Raw genomic sequence first — 18,763 nt, forward strand, 5'->3', positions numbered from 1 at the left:
GTGTATGAGTGAGCCTTATGAGTGAGTTGCAACCTCTCCCTTATATCTAAAGGCACTAGTCCTCGTGGTTCTCAAGCTTGGGTCGCCAGCAGTTGTTTGGACTACCACAATCCCCAACCGCTGGTCCTGCTGCGTAGTGTTGTCATGGGGGTGCCTGGATGCAAAGGAGTGGTGGGAGGCACCAGTTGGGGAATGCCCAAGGGAACCCCCCAGGGGAAGAAGGCCCAGAGCCCGGCAAGATTGGCAGGAGGAGGAGAGGCAACAGGGTTTAGTGAGCAGGAAGAGGCTGAGGCAGAGAGCAGTCCAGACTCAGAGTAGGGGAACCAGGAGACAAGAGATGAGGCAGGCTCCTTCCTGCTGTGACCAGCTACCCTCCCCACTGGTCTCCCAGAACCAGAAGAGGCATGAAGAGGGTGGAGCAGAGACATATAAGTTAGAGAAGTCTCAGATTGCTGGGGAAGGACCCGAAGGAGAGGCTGTGGGAGGGCAGGGACCTTCAGTTCTCGCAACTGCCTCATAGGGGCTAAGTCTTGCCAGGGCGAGTGGCTTTGCTCACTAGGCCTGGTTTCCTGGACCGGCCTCGTTTCCTTGAATAAAGAGTTCACTGACACCTGGTGTTTCATTGCTGACCGGCTCCTGACTAGTGTCAGGAGGTATGGGCAGGAGTCAGGCTCTGGGGCCTGTAGTGCTTTGCAGGACTGGGGCCTGCCTCAGCTTGTGCTGGAGAAGCAAGGAGTGGCCACTCAGGTGAAGACCTCAGCTTGTGCTGGAGAGGCAAGGAGTGGTCACTCAGGTGAGGCCACTTGATACCTCACTGCACCTGGTGGCAGGAGCTGGGAGGGATAAAAGCTCAGCATTTCCCTTCAGCTCTTTGCCACAGCAACGCTATCCCTGCCTGGTTGCCTCTGGCCTCTTGCTCCTTGGACCCTCGCCTTGCCGACATAGCTGCCAAGTTTTCCCTTTTCTCGTGAGGAAGCCTATTCAGCATAATGGAATTTCCCTTTAAAAAAGGGATAACTTGGCAGCTATGCTTGCCGATGCCTTGATCCTCAACCCTTGGACCTTTGCCTTGCCGACGCCTTGCTCCTTGACTCCCAGACCTTCGCCTCTGCCTTGCTCCTTGACCCTGCGACTGCCTGCTGCTGGACCCTTAGCCCTGCACCTGCTCCTGCTTCTACACCTCCATCTTGCCTCTGGTCCCGACGTCCCCAGCCAGGGCTTCAACCGCCCGCCGACCGGACCATGACAACTAGCTCCTGGCAGCTAGGGATGATGGGAGTTGTAGTCCAAAAGCAGCTGGGGACCCAAGTTTGAGAAACGGCGGTCTACAACGAGTGACCATTGGCTCATGTAGCTCAGTGCGGTCTATGATGATGACTAACAGTGGCTTTCCAGGGGACAGTCGCAGCCTAACCTGGAGCTGCCATGGATGCTGACAAGCAAAAGCAGGATTTAAGCTAGGATACTATCTCGGCCACCCAGAATCCTTGGTGATCTGAGTCAATTAATCCCACTCTGCAAAGTTCTCAGAAGGGTGTGACAGGCTGTCAACATGGAAGAGGGAGCACGCTTGCTTTTCCCCTGCTCTTGGAGGAGGGTAGGACTCGAACCAACAGCTTCAAGTTACAAGAAAGGAGATTCCGACTGAACATCACAAAGAGCTTTCTGACAGCAAGAGCTGTTTGATAGTGGAACGGACTCCCTTGGGAGGTAGTGGACTCTCCTTCCTTGGAAGTTTTAAGCAGAGGCTGGATGACCACCTGTCATGGATGATTTAGTTGAGATTCCTGCATTGCAGGGGGTTGGACTAGATGTCCCTTGGGGTCCCTTCCAACTCTACTATTCTATGATAGGTTAGGTAGGAAGACTCAAGGACAATCGAATAAACATTTAAATACTTCAGTGTAATATAGCATAGCATCAATTTTTAAAATTTATTTTCAGAATATGGATAGATATCTTTTCAAAATCAAGCACTAGTAGGCGTTGTTTTGATTTTCAAATATATTTCCTGTGAATAAAAAAAATCGGTGTAGTGCAAGCTATTTTTTTTTTTTGGTATTCTGAAAGGGTGACCTAGGGAAAAAAGTTTGAGAACCGTTGCTATAAAGCATTGTTCTTCTTATTAAATTTATTATCCGCACCAGCACCGGAATGTCCCAGGGCAGGCTGCAACAATTGAAAATTCAGAATTAAAAACAGCTAAAAACGGACGGCAGCCAGAGGGAGAGTGGGGCAGGATTGTTAGAATTGCAGAACTGGAGAGCTGGAAGGGGGGGCCAAGGGTCATCTAGACCACCCCCTCCACAATGCGGGAATCATAGGTTGGGGTGGGCCCTCAAAACACTCATCCCAGGAATCAAAGAAGGACATCTTCAGCATTTGCTAAAAGCAAATTGTGCTGCGAAGAACAGCGCATGGCTAAGAAGCCAGATCCACTTGAATCCCTCAGCCCCCTGCTTCAGGTTCCAGCTGCCTTTGGGCGGAACTGCAGAATTGTAGATTTGGAAGGGCCCCTCAAGGGCCATCTAGTCCAACCCCCTGCAACTGGGCACAGTCAACAAAGGGAATTATTTATGTCGAGGGACAGCCCCCCCCCCTCCGTCCCACGAACACTGCACTGACAGACTAAAATGCCACAATGCGGAGATAAAAGAATATCTCAAACAAAGGAGCGATATAGTCCTTAAATCCTAACACAAGTCTCTCTTCTCTCTCTTTTTAAAATTGTTCCAGAAGCTCTTACACTGTAATTGGTTTATCTTACTACGTTACAGGCATGGCTTCGGGTGCTCAGTTTTTGGCAGAGTGGGATATTTACAGCCCTCTAAAACAAACAAAGCGCCACTAGGAATTAATTAACGGCATACTGAACACCCAACCACGTTGGGAGAAAGGCAGGGAGGGAAAGGCTGCCTGTTGCACCTCTGCGTGATTGCTCCAGCACCCCCTCTTTCCAATACATTTCCACTTGGAGCAGGGAGGTTCCCCCTGCCAGGGTGAGACCAGATGCACGCACACATCCTGGAATTATTCTAAGAGAGTTGTGTCTCTGCATGAGTCCCTGCTCTGGGCTAATCTCGTGCAGAAATAAAGGGGAGGAGGCTCTTCGGATGGAGCTAAGCCCTCAATCACACACCAGTGGAAAGCAGATCTTTTATTTTTTATTTTTTTGTAGGGGAGCAAGTGTGAAGTATGGACCTGTCCCGTAAAGGGACCGAACCTGCAGCCTTAGCTGTTATCACCACTGTAGTCTAAGCAACTGAGATTTGTTTGTCTGTCTATTGCCTGCCCTTCATCCTAAGGTCCCAGGGCAGGTTACGACGGTAAAAAAATATTACAAAGCAGCTTAAAGCGAATTACAATGATAAGAGAGTAAGTTGGGGCCCCAAAGCCAGAGGTACAGCATGCCTTCGACATTCTCTGCAAGCTCTACAATGAAGGTGCCAGGCGCACCTCTGAATGCAGGGAGTTCCACGGCTACCTTAGGGGCTGCCACAGAGAAGGCCCTGTCCCTCTGGACCATCACTGCTACTCTAAGGAACAAGCAAGAGCCCCCGCCCCCCACTGTTGATGTCAGCACCCGAGAGGGCAGGTGGCGGCCTTTCAGATATTTGCGGCCCAAGTCGTCGAGGGCTTTAAAGACCGACACGAACACCTCAAATTGGGCTTGGAAATGAAATGTTTTAAAAAGCGAACTGCACATTTGTATTTGCAACCCAACAGGGTTGCCCCCAGCCACTCTGGGAGGCTGCATTTCAGACTGACGTTTCTGAGTCGCCTTCAAGGGTGGCCCCCTGTAGAGCGAATTGCGGTAGCCCAGCCTGGAAGTTACCAGGAAGAGCGATGGAGAGTGCAAAGGTTTTGGAAACCCTGCCTTAAAAGTCTCCTTTTCGTGACACCCTGCCCAGGGCTGTCTTAAGCATATGCAGCGCCGGGGTGCAAAAATCTGCCCGGCGCCCCCCCTGGGTTGCCCAGTCCCAGGCGCGGAGGAGGGCGGAGCCGACCAGCCGCCTCGGCGTCTCGCTGGCTCGGTCGCCACTGAACTCGCGGCACAGAGCCACCCGCAGCAGAAGAGCCTACTGCGGCACTCTGACCGACGGGCAGGCTCTTTCCCGGACTCAATTCTCAGGCCCCGGAGGCGCCCCGGAGAGCCCAGTGCCCGGGTGCCCTGCACCCCTAGCTAGTGCCTATTGGTAAGACGGCCCTCACCCTGCCCTCCCTCCTTGCCCCACCCAATATCTCTGACCTAACCCTCCAGGAGGCTCAACAGAGACGAGGAGGAATCAATTACCGTCTTCGTCGGTGCGGACGATGACCGGCGAGCTTTCTGGCCCGGGTCCCACAATCGTGTGTGCCACCACAGTGATGCGATATTCCGTCCACTTCTCCAGGGATTCCAGGAGGATCTGATTGGTGGTTGCCTGAATGTTGGTCACCTCTCTCGGCTCCATGTCCTCTGAGTCCAGGGCTCGGTAGCGAACGCTATATCCGTTCAAGACGCCATTTTGGCTTTCGGCTGGAGGGGGGCGCCAACTTACCAGAATGGCCGTGGATCTGGTGCTGACACATTTTACGTCTCGAGGGGGGGCGGACGGTTCTGTTGTTGGGTGGGAGGAGGGAAGAAGGTAGCAGTAGGGGAAGTTGGGGGCGGGGGCGTCGGGGGAAGGAGGAAGGGGGAGAGGTATTGGGGACAGCGGGGGGTGGGTGGGTCGGGAAAACAACAAAAGATGGGGAAGGGGGGAAAAGAAAAAACAGGAAAAATGATAACAAAAAAATCTAAAACGAAACGTACGAAAATTTGGCTTAGGAGGACAAAATTTAAAAGGGGGGAGAAATTAAAAATAATAATAAAGGAGCTCTGCTTCCTTTAAATTAAGAAGAAAAACCAAAACGAACAAAGCCAAAACTGCAACAGAAACAAAGCAAGGGTCTTGCGATGCGAATCGTACAAAGTCTTGCGATGCGAATCGTACAAAGCAAAATAAGTGGCTTGCACAGATAGGCAAAGGTCTCTCCTCAACTGCTTGTAAGGCCACTACAGATTTAACTCCTGCCCGTTCCTTCGGGACAGAATCTATCTAGGGTCAATTTCGCACTGTGTGCTTCAAGCGCTACGATGCCACTTCGAGCACCAAAAGATTCTTGGGATCTGTAATTTGTTCAGGGTGCTGTGAGTTCTTAGGACAGGCCTAGGCAAACTCCGGCCCTCCAGCTGTTTTGGGACTACAATTCCCATCATCCCTGACCACTAGTCCTGTTAGCTAGGGATGATGGGAATTGTAGTCCCAAACATCTGGAGGGCCGGAGTTTGCCTAGGCCTGTCCTAAGAACTCACAGCACCCTGCACAAATTACAGATCCCAGGATTCTTTGTGGGTTAAACTGTTTAAAGCGGCAGCACAGAGCTTTACGGTGTGAATGTGGCCAAGGTCAACAGTCAAAATTACTCATCTACGTGGATTGGGGGGAGGGGAGATAAGAGTCCCCCCCCCACTCCGGAAGAGATTGTGCCCATTTTTAACAAGAAAAACCCATGTAGGTGGTGGATCCTGCTGTGATTTTCGGCAGCGCTTCCGCAAAAGCAGCCTGGTGGTGGCAAGGGGAAATTTCCCTCGGTTCTCCCCGGTCCAAAGGATTGGACGCCTCCTCCAATTCTTCCCAGGCGGAAGAGAAACTTTTGCAGGTGCTGGAGGCCAGCAGAAAAGTGAAGCAGGGAAGCGGCTCGTTTCCGCTGGACGTAATGGCCGACCTTCCCCAGGCAGACCAGTCCTTCGACCAAGGCAGGCCATCAGATCTACTTGACTATTAAGCAGTCCAGTCTGCTGCTACACATTTCGGCAGGCAGTGCTGCTTTGGAGTAGACGTGGCCTTCGTCTGCAAAAGACTATTTGGAGGCCAGAGGAAGGAGGGCAATTTTTCTTCCCCACTTCGCGGCTGCCAATTTTCCCAGGGAAGAACTGCAAAGGGGTCCCTCCTACTGAGGGCTACACAGAAGCAAAGCAGCTGCTTTGCGCCTCTGCAACATCTGGCGCAGGACTGACTACACTGATTGGCAGGAGCTCTGCTGGATTTCAGGCAGGCAGTGTTCCCAGTCCTAACTGGAGATGCTGGGGATCGAACCTGGAAACTTCTGCATGCAAAGCCTGTGCGGTCCTTCCTGTAAGTGTAAATCGTAAGTGTCCAGGGGTCTGCAACCTAAGGCCCATGGGCTGGAAGCGGCCTGCGGAGGTCGTTTGACCGGCCCACGAGCCAAAAATCGCGCTGAATATTGCGTCTGTGGAGATGCAGAATATTGCATGCGCGATCCAGCCCACGGAGGGATCTCCGTGGAATCGATCTGGTCCAGGCAAGATTAAACTTGCTGACCCCTGTTCTAGTCCTCATGGTTCCCAGTGGAGAGCTGGCATATACAGGAAACTGCCTTAAAGTAAGTCAGGTCATTGTCCCATTGGTGGCTGGCACTGCGGCAGCTGTCTGGGGCTCTCTGAAGTTTCAGGCATTGGACATTCTCAGCCCTACCAGCAGATGCCAGCTGACTGACCCCGGGACCTTGTGCATGCAGAACAGATGCTCTGTCGCTGACCTACGGCAGTCCTCAGACCCCCTTCCTCTTGCTGAACACCTGCTTGAAAGGGGTTTTTGGGTGGGCTTGCTGCTCCTGAGCAAGCAGTTCCTTCCAGGAAATGATATGCAAATGAAATTAAAGTTCCCCAGTTGCCAAAGAGCCGCGGTGCTCATGGCGTAAAGATTTGCTGAAGATCAACGAGTCTTTCATAAGGCAGCTCTCTTCACACTGGGGTTACGGTGCTAATTTTGCATCGCAATTTTATATTTTCTTTCTTTCTTTCCCCCCAAAGTTGCTAATATACATATAAACAGTCTACCCTGTTTCAACAGGGTGGGGTAGAGGGAAACCAGGAGGGTCTTCCCGGAGTATTAGAAGGGTTATTATAGCCAACTAAGCTCTACTCACGAGTAGACCCACCGAAATTATCAGGCCAAAGTAAATTGCATCCATTAATTTCAATGGGCCACCTCTGACTTATGCTGGAGAGGACTATTCTGAAAATGAGTGCAAACACACAGCGTCAATCAATTATCTCTAGCGATGAATCTCTGGATCCATCGTCCTGTTTTTGCTCTCTTCCTAAATCAATGCCCCAAATCTCCCAACTCAGGTGGGAACGCAGCTGTTGGGTTGCTGAAATAACAATCGGAACCAGGGCTTCAGTGAATACCGAGGTTAGGCAAAACTAAACAGAAAAGTTGGCTGTGCTACACACACATCAACTGGCCTTTGCTACAAAGCTGCTTTCGAGATACATAGAGAGTTGAGTTCGGAATTCGAAGGCGATATTCTCATCTTCTCTCCCCTCCGCCCCCCAAATTCTGGCACTTATCCAGCTTGTGGTCTTAACTGCCCCGTTCTTCCCCGTGAGTGTAGGGTTGGTTTCCCCACCCCAATACAAAAAAAAATTAAAACAACGTTCCCATTAATTCGGATGAGACATGTTTTTTGGTACTGCAAAGCTGCAGTGCTCCAGATCGGGACCATGGCAGGGAGAGGGGCAAAGTCTTCCTACTTTGCAAATCGAGGGTTGCAATCCAAGTGGAGGTCTCTTAAGTTAGCCAGGGGGTGGGTGTACCTGTAACTAAGTGTGCTGTTAAGGTCACAAGTAGCCTAGGCTAGCTGTCTTTTATTCCCCCAAACCAACTCCAGAGGTAACTGCGAGGTTTTGGGCGGTGCATTTGGGGTGTCAACTCTCCCCCCCCGCAAGCTTCCACAGAACTTCGCATTATGGGCACACCCAGGCCTTACAGCCTTTTTAATAGAGCACCGTTTTCATGAGTAATAAAGTCTTGCTTGCTATACAGCCTATCAGCAACCCCTGGACTAATGTTCTTCCAACACACCAGACATTCAGAAGAAAGCTGGGGGTGGGAGATGGCACTAAAAAGCAAATGGCAAGCTTGGGGGGCAGCAACGGAAAATCAGTAACGAAAGCAAGTCGCTGCATTAAAGGGGGGACAAATTCAAAAGAAGGAAAATAATGATTGTAACAAAATAATAATAATAATAATAATAATAATAATAATTCCTCTAGTTATACAAAAAGTATAAATCAAGTACTTCCAGCGTCCTCGTAGTCTGTTTTACCTACCTTCCGCGCATCGGCTAACTTTATAAGACTTTCTTACGAGAGTGCTAGGGTCGCTTGGTGCCGGGGAGGCCAGACCGCACTCCTGGTGGGTTTCTAAGGCATTCCTCCAATGCTCTGCCTCCTTGAAAGAACGAGACGCTAACTCACTTGATGGGCCCCCACCATCTGGACTTTTCTCAAAGACAGCCCTCGTCAGCAGGGGGACGGTGCCGTCACATGGCAGGAGTCTCTCCAATCCTGACCAGGAGATGTCGGGATTCGAACTGAGGGCTTTATGCGTGCGTAAAAAGCAGGTCCTCTTCAGAACAGTTTCCGTTTCCTCCTCGGCCTTTTGGTTTTTTGCACTGCAGCGATAAATGCAGATCTCTGCATGTTGCCCTTTCAGCTAGGTCTACTATTTTCTGTGGCGGAGACACGTTTTGGAGTGCTCTGATGTATTACTCTGGAGCGACTCGAGTCGCGTTTTCCTTTCCACAGGGCAGAACTGGCGTCCTGTTGTCTTTAAACCGAAGCACCTAAATTGCTTGGCCTCGGAATATGCAGAATAACTCATCCTTAGTGTTTTCCCTGCGCCTTTTCTCCCGCGAACCTGGGAGCTCATCCTCGGCGCCCAACTCACCCTCCCTTTTCACTCTGATCAGTGAGAATAAAAAGGTAAAGGTAAAGGGACCCCTGACCATTAGGTCCAGTCGTGACCGACTCTGGGGTTGCGTGCTCATCTCGCATTATTGGCCGAGGGAGCCGGCGTACAGCTTCCAGGTCATGTGGCCAGCATGACAAAGCTGCTTCTGGCGAACCAGAGCAGCGCACGGAAACGCCGTTTACCTTCCCGCTGTAGCGGTTCCTATTTATCTACTTGCATTTTGAGGTGCTTTCGAACTGCTAGGTTGGCAGGAGCTGGGTCCAAGCAACGGGAGCTCACCCCGTCGCGGGGATTTGAACCGCCGACCTTCTGATCAGCAAGCCCTAGGCTCAGTGGTTTAACCCACAGCACCACCTGGGTCCCTGCGCCACCCGGGTCCCTACTTCTTCTCAATGCCTAAAAACGGCTGCCCTCACATGCCGATTCTAGGAAACCTTGCTGCAGGAACAGAAGGGGTCTTTCAACTGCTTGTAACCATGGGGCAGTTCTTCAGCTAAAACTTTCCAGAAACCCACTGCAGAGTCAGACCTGGCCTCACCTACCCAACTTCTCCCCCCCCCCTTTTTTTCCTGTTTGCATTCTGAACCAAAAACCCCCCACAGTCAGTACCAAAAATGAGTAAAGTCCAGGCCCGGTCCAAAATGAAGTTTTATAAAAATAAAAGCAGAGCGCAGAGCTTCTTAGGGCAACTTTGGCTGTACTACTATTCCAGAGGAATAGTCCCTGCTCACTCACCCCTCTAAAAGCTCCAAGAGGAAGACATGGTGTGCATGTGCGAACACGCTTCCTTCCTTAAGAGGGCCAGGGAAATAGGCGAGGAGGCAGGGGACCTCCTTCTGTCTAAGCAAAAGCAGGGGAGGCAGAAGAACCACAACTCCTACTTGTCTGGACTGCATCGTCTGTGCAGGAGGACCCCCTCGGAGGGATTTCATGGCATTTCCATCACAATCCAGCCCAACCTGTGCAAATCCAGGGGTGTCTGTGTGTGTGTGTGTGTGTGTGTGTGTTGCATGAGAGACAGCCATTCCCGAAAGAGGAGGCAGGAGGTTTTTGCAGTGATTGGAGCGAGGTCAGAACTTTTCCTTTTAGAGAGAGCGCTGGAAAAAGCCTTCTCCCATCTCCAAGTCACTTGTCCTGCACCTCATCCCCCCCCCACCCTGTGGGGTTTCCCCGAAGGCCGCCAGGAGTAGGGGAGCAGCGTGCCCAGAGCTGCGTGGAGCATGGCCGAGAGAGAGAGGTGCCGAGCATGCAGGGGGAAAGTGACAGGTTGGGCTGTATTTGTGACTCTGCTTGAGACCAGCCAGTACTCACCTTCTGCGGCTGCTTTCACGCGGCCTTAAAAGATGACTGTCCAAGCCTCAAGAATTGGGGCCCTCCACTGGGTTGCCATGTACCAAATGCAAAGTGGCTTTACTTGTTGTTTGTTTGTTTTTAACCCTTTAGGTACCATAGACTTTGCACACATCTGTTCGATGCCACTGGCTTATTCTATGCGCAGAAAGAGGTGGGGGGGGGGACAAGCTTGCAACTCTTGAAGAGTTCTAAATCACAAAGAGAACCTTTTTCTCCCCTTAAATGCATTTTCAACAGAGTCAAAAGCTCTGGAGGGGTGGGGGCTCTCTCTTCATCCCGCCCTCACTGTTTTCCTACAAATCAGTCCCGTGCACTTTGCACGCCCGTGAAAGTCCTCTGAATGGGTTAGTGCTTCCCAAAAATACTGAAAAGAAAATGTTATTATTTTTTCTTCTTCTAAGGGAACCAATCGCCCAGCAAGAGCAAAGCCCAAATCTGTCACTTTTACTGTTGGGTTAGAAATGGCAATATATCTACCAATAATCACTGAATGATCTGGTTTCCCTTTTTTTTTTTTTAGGTCCCTCCCAGCAAATTTTCTTTCCGCTCCACTAGATTTTTCTCCTGGTGTTCTACAGTCTATTGTCTCTGGTACTTGAAGAGTTAAAGGCAGAATTCTTTCGCAAGATCAAAAAATAATACTTTACCTTTAGTTTAATGGATTTTTTTTTAAACAAAAAACGGGTTTTTGATGCTCGGGAACGCCACCCTGGCGGAGTAGCACGAAAAATGGTGCGGCAGGATGTGCTGGCATGCTGGGGGGGGGGGAGTATGGGGGTAGGGAAAGGAAATCTCGCCCAAACCATGCACGCTTGCGTGTGAAAAGCTGAGACGGAGGAGAATCGCAGGCAGGGAGCGAGGGAAAGGAAAGAGAAGCATGAAATCAGTGAAAGAGAGAGAGAGAGAATAGGAAAAAGGTGTATCCGTATTGAAGCTTTATCCTGGCTGCTCGTAAGGCCAGAGGCTTTAGCATCAAACCACAATTCTGGGAATGTTTTCTTGGAAATCCAGCACAGGCCCTGCGCTTGGAACAGTGGTTTCCAAAGTGGGCAGTTGGGGGGTGAGATTGTCTAGTGGGGTCCGAATTGGCAAGGGGGTGGCAAGGAGGCACTGGAGAATACCAGACTTTGAAAAGCTGGCATCCCTGAATCAAGATATTTGGAGACAATAAAGGTAAAGGGTAAAGGGACCCCTGACAGTTAAGTCCAGTCGCAGACGACTCTGGGGTTGCGGAGCTCATCTCGCTTTACTAGCCGAGGGAGCCGGCGATTGTCTGCAGACAGTTTTTCCGGATCATGTGGCCAGCAGGACTAAGCTGCTTCTGGGTACCTATTTATCTACTTGCACTTTGACGTGCTTTCAAACTGCTAGCTTGGCAGGAGCAGGGACCCAAGCAACAGGAGCTCACCCCATTGCAGGGATTCAAACCGCCGGCCTTCTGATCGGCAAGCCCAAGGGGCTCGGTGGTTTAGACCACAGCACCACCCGCGTCTTCAAATACTTAAAGGGCTGTCATATGGAAGATGGAGCAAGCAATACTTTTCTAAATGGCTTCAAGTTACAAGAAAGGAGATTCCAACTAAACATCAGGAATAACTTTCTGAAGGTAAGCGTTGTTCGACCGTGGAATGGACTCTCCCGGGAGGTGGTGGACTCTCCTTCCTTGGAGGTTTTTAAGCAGAGGCTGGATGGCCACCTTCCATGGATGCTTTAGTTGAGACTCCTGCACTGTAGGGGGTTGGACTAGATGACCCGCAGGGTCCCTCCGCACTCTACAACTCTATGGTTCTAATTCAGCTTTCGCCGGATTAATTGAACAGAATCGTTTCAACTGGATTCCGAATAAATGTGCCTAAATAGCTGCCCCTGGTTTTCCATTTTGCCGTGTTGTGCAAACAATGTTCTCTAATAGGGTAGTGGGAATGCTGGGGATGAATTAGGAGCAAATTCAGTTACTGCTGTTCTGCCAGTGGGGCAGAGTGGCGGAAATATGAAGGAAGACAGGGGCTGCATGCAAGGACATTTCACAGAATTGTAGAATTGGATGGGTCCCCCTGGGGTCATCCAGCCTAACCCCCTGAATTCTTGGGGGGGTGCCATGCACTTTATACATATGGTGGGAAGACAGGTTTGGTATTTCCCTCCTACTCTAGCATCAGGGCTAGCCCAAGCCCCTGAACCTGGGAGCTTCTTCAAGCAGGGCAGGTGGTATGTATTCTGGCACCAGTTCCCATCACCCCCAGCCACACTGCGTAGGGCTGATGGGAAACGGAGTCCAACAACATCTGGAGGGCACCACGTCGGGGAAGACTAACCTTGGCGAACCTTACTAAAAAGGATTCACAAGGAAAATGCAATGCACCTTGCTGTGAGCGTCGGGTGACGACACTGGCACTGGCCAATAGGCTGAAAAGCAATCAGTAGCAGCGAATGAATTTGCCATCGCCTGGGTTAGCCTGAATGACACAGTGTCCAAATTTTCAGAGCTGACTGTCTGCACACCAAGGAAAGAAAAAACGAAGAATTGCACTTAATATTACTAACTCTCAAGAGTAGAAATTGAATCCAATGTTAGCCATGCTCAGAGTAGATCCTATTGATATTCATAGGTCCATCAATGGAGCTAAGGTATGATATTCATACCGTAGGTTCATTGATATCAACAGTGTCTAAAAAAACAAGTCGTCTGATAGCTCAGTTGGTAGAGCACGAGACACTTAATCTCAGGGTTGTGGGTTCGAGCCCCACATTGGGCAAAAATTGGGGGTTGGACTAGATGACTCTTGGGGTCCCTCCCAACTCTACAATTCTGTGATTCTATGATACTCTTTATTTAACTTAAGGCTGCATTCACAGTGCACATTTAAAGCAGTATAATTCCATTTTAATAATCCCAATTTAAACAGCCATGGATTCCCCCAAATAATCCCGGGAGAGCTGTACAGGTTATGTAAACTTTAGAATGCATGCGCAGCAAACCCGGAAGCATTTTACCGGGTTTCACCGCGCGCGCATGCGCAGAAGCAGTAGACTGCGCATGTGCAGAAGCGGTCCTCAGGTTGCAGAAACCTTGGGATCCGATGGGACCTCCGGAACAGATCCCATCCACAACCGGAGGTACCACTGCAACTCCCAGCATTCTTTGGGGGAAGGAGCCATGCTTGTTTGAAGCGGTATCATAACGCCTTCGATGTAGGACGCAAGTTTTCTCAGGGAGGGAGGATCTGAGCACTACAGAGAACAGCCCCTGCGGATACGTCCAGAGAAGAGAAAGGAGGCGAGAAATAAAATATACCACAGATTGAACAAGGCTCTGGTTCCCCATGCTTTTGAACAGGCATGCCAGCTAGAGGAGAAAGAAAAGGAGGAAAGGATCTCGCCATGATGTTAAGACTGTGGAGAGGGAGCTGTATGGAGTTCGGAGAGGGGGGACTGCATGGGGGGGGGAAGGGGTAAAGGAGAGACACAAAAAGCCTGTCCCAAGCTGGGAGGTCTGAGCGCCGAAGGATGCCGCCGGGATCAGGGAAGAATTGAACTCGTTCCTCCAACAGCCAGCCAGGAAACAAAAAGAATTGGTTTCACCACGTTACAAGACCACGTTACAAAGCCCCACTCTTCTTCTCTCTCCCCCCCCCACCCAAAACCAGGTCTTCAAGCCAGGAAGCAAATCCTCTCTGAACTAATTAATGAGAGAAAGGAAGGAAGGAAGGAAGGAGAGAGAGAGAGAGAGAGAGAGAGAGAAAGAAAGAAAGGGAAAGAGAGAGAGAGAAATGGTGATAAACCTGCACCCCATCACAAAAACCTAGGTGCTTTTCACACACAAAATAACCAAAATGTGGTGAGAGGGATACGTCTCTCCAAGGAGTACATGCAAGAAAGCTTGAAGCAAGCCCAGAATCACCACCAACTTCTTCCCTGGTTCCTGAGCTCCCAAAGGATTTCCAGGGACGCCCCTCCTAAGTCGTGATGGGGAGGGGTCCTCCCTCTTTTAAGGAGGCAAGCACTGAGTTGAAAGGTTAACCGCGGTCCCACACAGCTTCTTCTACTGATGCTTGTTTCCATTTTTCAAAACAAAACAAAACCAACAAACAAAGCACTACAGGACAAAGACCGATTTTCGGGTCACCTCTGACAATCGACACGTTTCCTCCATTAGCAGCGAAACAGCATGCCTGCAGAAAACCACCAAGGAGGACCTCTTTCCCACGCCCTTTCTTTCGCATGAGATAGATATAAGACCAAACATTTAACAGGAAGGCAACAGAACCATCATCACCACTGCCACGAGCGCGCGAGGCCTCTGAAAAACTTTGGCCGAGATTATTTGGATGGATGTTGTCCTCATAGGACCTGCTGCTGTGGGGCAGATTTATAACTGTGGAGGATGCAAAAATATAAATGGTGTGTGTGTGTGTGTGAAAGAGAGAGAGAGAGAGATTTTGCACGGTTTCACCATGGATCAGATGACGCCAAGCAAGAAATCTTCTAAATCCGTTTGTCTCTCCATCTATGCATCTCTCTATCTCTTTAGTCCCATTTCTCTCTCCCTCTATCATATCTATCGTCTATCTCTCTGAAGAAGTGTGCATGCACACGAAAGCTCATACCTATGACAAACTTAGTTGGTCTCTAAGGTGCGACTGGAATGATTTTTTATTTTTAATCTATCTCTCTATAATCCATCCATCCATCCATCCATCCAACCAACCTCATCTCTCTTTTCCTCTATCGTATCTATCTATCTATCTATCTATCTATCTATCTATCTATCTATCTATCATCTATCTATCTATCCCTCTAACTATCCATCCACCCACTCACCATTAACTACTGTGTATTTTCAGTTTTGCTAAAATGTAACTTAACTTGACCCCCCCCCTAGATTTTCAATTAACTACCATCTACTGAACCCAAACACCATTCTTCCACAACGCACACCTTTTACTATAGCCTTGTTGTATTTCTAAGACGTAGGTTTTATACACAAAAGAAAGGGAGGAAAACACAAAGCAGAAATGAACTTTCTTTCCTGTTGTTCGCTAGCAAACCCCACGGTTTCTGGGGAGAGGCAACAACTGCTATTCGTTATCATCTGAACACAGTTTTGGCTGAAGAGCTTTTACGCCATTACTCAGGGCACACCTGCACCTCAGCGTAACATGCATTAGGGTACCTTTGTGTGGCCATCAATTCCCCACCCCCACCCCATTCGTACAACATTCACTGGAAAGAGCTGCCGCCCCAAACCTTTTTCCCTGCTAAAATCTAGAGCTTCCTCAGAAAATCCAAAAAGGACATCTGCTCGGCTTTAAAAGAGCTTCTGTTGGCTTTCTGCAGACAACTGTAGTGAACTGTTGAGGGGCATTCTATCAACTTTGGTGGGAATGCCCTCCGGTTTCATTATTCTGGTCCCAAGTACTCAAAGAAATTTCTGAAATAATCAAATTGCCTGTTCAGGCTTCCCCGCCAGTGTCATTACTGAGTACGTGGGCAGACAACATGAAAGCTTATCGCTCTGAAGAACTTTTGACGTGGGTGTTCGCTGCAGCCAGGAGTTCGATTGTCCAGCAGTGTTAAACCTTGAAAAGAATCTGCCTAGGACTGTGTGGACTTTGGCTGCTATGGGGGGAAGAAAATCAAGCATAAGCTGCATGAATCCAGGGGGGTGGAGCATCCAGGACATTTTTATGTCCTTTATTTCCTACGCTTTGGACTTTGATGCTCAGCATTCACCATCCATGCCACCTGAGTAAATATGGATGTTTAGATCTGTATTGGTCCATCACTAGTTCTGTCTCCTATTGTTTATTGCTTGCTTGCTTTGTATGATATAATGGTCAGTTTGCATTTCATAGCGCAGGAAGTACGATCTGATGTGTAGAGATCTTTCCTATTCCACTTAACTCAAGAGGGTTCTGGAAGCTTCTCTGTGTGAAAGGAACAAGCAGAAGGTTCATGATGTTTGGGTTATCCCTTCCGAGAAGCTGAGTACCGCTGGGCTGGCTTAAACTGGCCCTGTTATCTCTTTCTGTCAAGGTCATGCTGACTATAAAAGTGAGGCCAGAAGGTTTCACTTTCTCTTTCTATCTCTCTTCCTTCTGGTGTGGTGTTCTGTATAGAGCAGGCATGGCCAAACTTGGCCCTCCAGCTGTTTTGGGGACTACAATTCCCATCATCCCTGACCACTTGTCCTGTTGGCTAGGGATGATGGGAATTGTAGCCCCAAAACAGCTGGAGGGCCAAGTTTGGCCATGCCTGGTATACAGTGTCAAGATTTAGACTTACAGCGGTACCTCGCAAGACGAATGCCCTGCAAGACGAATTTTTCACAAGACGAATGCGTCTTGCGATCTGATGGTGACTCGCAAGACGAATTCATTTTGCGAAAAATTCGTCTTGCGAATCGCGGTTTCCCATAGGAATGCATTGAAATTTAATTAATGCGTTCCTATGGGAAAAAAAGAAATTTCAATGCATTCCTATGGGAAACCATGATTCGCAAGACGAATTTTTCGCAAAATGAGGCACCACTGTATTGTAAGTTTAAGTTAAGTCTGCTGCAACTGGATTTCTTATGCACAGTGCCAATCCTGAATGTGTTGGATTTGTGACCATTATGCTCATTTGCCTTTAGTAAAGCTCTGCCGGATGAAATATTAATTGCCTCTCGTCTATTTTTTTGGGAATCCTGCAATATGTTTACATTGTTACTCTGCTAACTATACATTGGAATCTGCTCTGGATCGATACTGAGCAGAATTCAATGGCAGTAATACCCTGCTACCACACTTTTGGGTTGTTAGAAGCATTAACAAAGGTTAAAAATGGGGGAGGTCAGGAGGAAAGAGAAACCCCTGCTTCACGCCCAAACACAAAACGAGCTGGATTTCCACTCAAAAGAGCACAGAGATAATTTTGCATCCTCCACAGGCATAACCCATGCGAGAACAGCACCTATGATTCCGGTTTCACGTTGTGCAGAAGCCACGGTGCACGAGGGCAAGGGTAGAGTCGAGGTGTGGAGGGAAGGGAGGAAACAGAAATGAACAGTCGTCCAAATCAAGCCAAGGAAGAGACAACTGAGCCATCAGGAAGCGTGGGGAGAAAAATCGACTCTACAAGGCTGTTGGGAGGAGGCAGAGTTACCTAGTTGTGACATAAGGCAGGATTCCTTGAGAGGAGGAGAACCCTCTGTTAATGACTGCTTTCCGCTCCGACCCAAAGGAACCCCACGCCGTTCACGGCTACTCTGAAGCCCTGGCCAAGTTTTTGTGGGTTGTTTTTTTTTAAAAAAAACAAACAAACAAACAGTGAAGATAAGAGAAGACAGGGAGACACAGAGGACAGCCTGCCACAGCCAATCATGCGGTTGGAAAAAGAGAAAATAAAAAGTGAGAGGGAGAGAGAGAGAAAGAAAGAAAGAAAGGAGGGTTTGTGTGTGTGTTATGTTTGTGCCTGTGTGTGTGTGTGAAAACCACCTCGTCCGTTGTTGTTGTTTCTTAAAAAATAATAAAAGCAAAGATCCGTGAAAAGCCCGGCTTGCGGTACTGCCAGCCAGGGATCGTAGCCATCCCCGGTGGTGGTGGGGAAGAAGTGGGTGGAGGGGAGGGGGGAAACAACAGCAAAGGGAGACAATCCATTAAACTAAAACCACCACCAGATTGTATCCTGGTGTCACCATTAATCCCCAGTGCCCTCCGCCGCTCAGGGGTTAGGGTGGCCGAAAGGCTGCCTTTGTCCTAAAGGCTAGAAAGCATCATGGATCATGGGCAAGGCATCGGGCCGGTGGGGCAGGGGAGTTAGAGAAAGGAGCGCTGGCTCCCAGCCGCTTCCTTTCCCCTTCATCAGTGCTCTGTTGCTTCCTTCTGCACCGCAAGCCCCGTGTGGCTGCCAATTTGCTCCTCCCAGAGGCTGCGTTCCCCGAGGGCCAACCCCCCACATGGCGTTCGAGCTTTGGCACAGCGCAAAAGCCACTCCCAGAGCTGCAGCTGAACAGAGGTTTTGCGCTCAGTTTCCGTATAACCGGCGAACTTTTATTCTCCTTTCCTGCTCTTCGTCCTGCTCCGGGCGGCTTTTACGCTGTGTGAGAGCTCGAGATACGAACTTGGCAGCTAGGCGGAAACCACGGAAATGGGACAAACAGCTATGGGAATGCAGCCCAAGAGGGGGGTGGGGGTCGGCCTGCTCCACACCTGGAGGGCACCGGGTTGGTAAAAGCGCAGGTGTGGGGACATTCTCGCCAAGCAGGCACAAGGCACCCAATATGGGACAACAGCAACTCTCACACCCAACCCCTCTTGGGCCACTAAGAGGCCACACATCCATTCACCCCAAGCCACCCACCCTGCCCATCAGCTACAGGTGGCCCTCTTGCCACTTAAAAGTTTGGCAATGAACTGGAATTCTAAAGGAAGCAGGCCGCTGACTTCCGGTTTGGGGACAAACAGAAGAAGTGCAATATTCCCTTGGTGCAGAGAGGGGGGGGGGGGAGAGACAGGTATCACCACTTCCTTCAAGAGGCACCTGCGCCCTCTGCAAACGAGGGTTTAAATGCAGACATCTGTGTGGACAGAGGGACCAGGACGGGCTGTCCATCTGTCTCC

At 49.7% G+C, this 18,763-nt stretch overlaps 1 protein-coding gene across 4 annotated transcripts in view; it reads right to left on the reverse strand.

The window, feature by feature from the left end:
* The window catches only part of PTPRS (protein tyrosine phosphatase receptor type S), a 225,725-nt gene that overhangs the window by 69,885 nt on the left and 137,077 nt on the right, over positions 1-18,763 (reverse strand). For 2 of the 4 annotated variants that reach the window (XM_035118880.2, XM_060275383.1), the window contains exon 11: positions 4,295-4,600. The exons of the other annotated variants lie outside the window; for them this stretch is intronic. In XM_035118880.2, coding sequence (XP_034974771.2) covers positions 4,295-4,600 — 306 coding nt within the window. The remainder of the gene's footprint in view (positions 1-4,294; positions 4,601-18,763) is intronic. 4 annotated transcript variants of the gene reach the window in all.

The sequence above is a fragment of the Zootoca vivipara genome, chromosome 6 (assembly GCF_963506605.1).
Source record: "Zootoca vivipara chromosome 6, rZooViv1.1, whole genome shotgun sequence".
Lineage (NCBI taxonomy): Eukaryota > Metazoa > Chordata > Lepidosauria > Squamata > Lacertidae > Zootoca > Zootoca vivipara.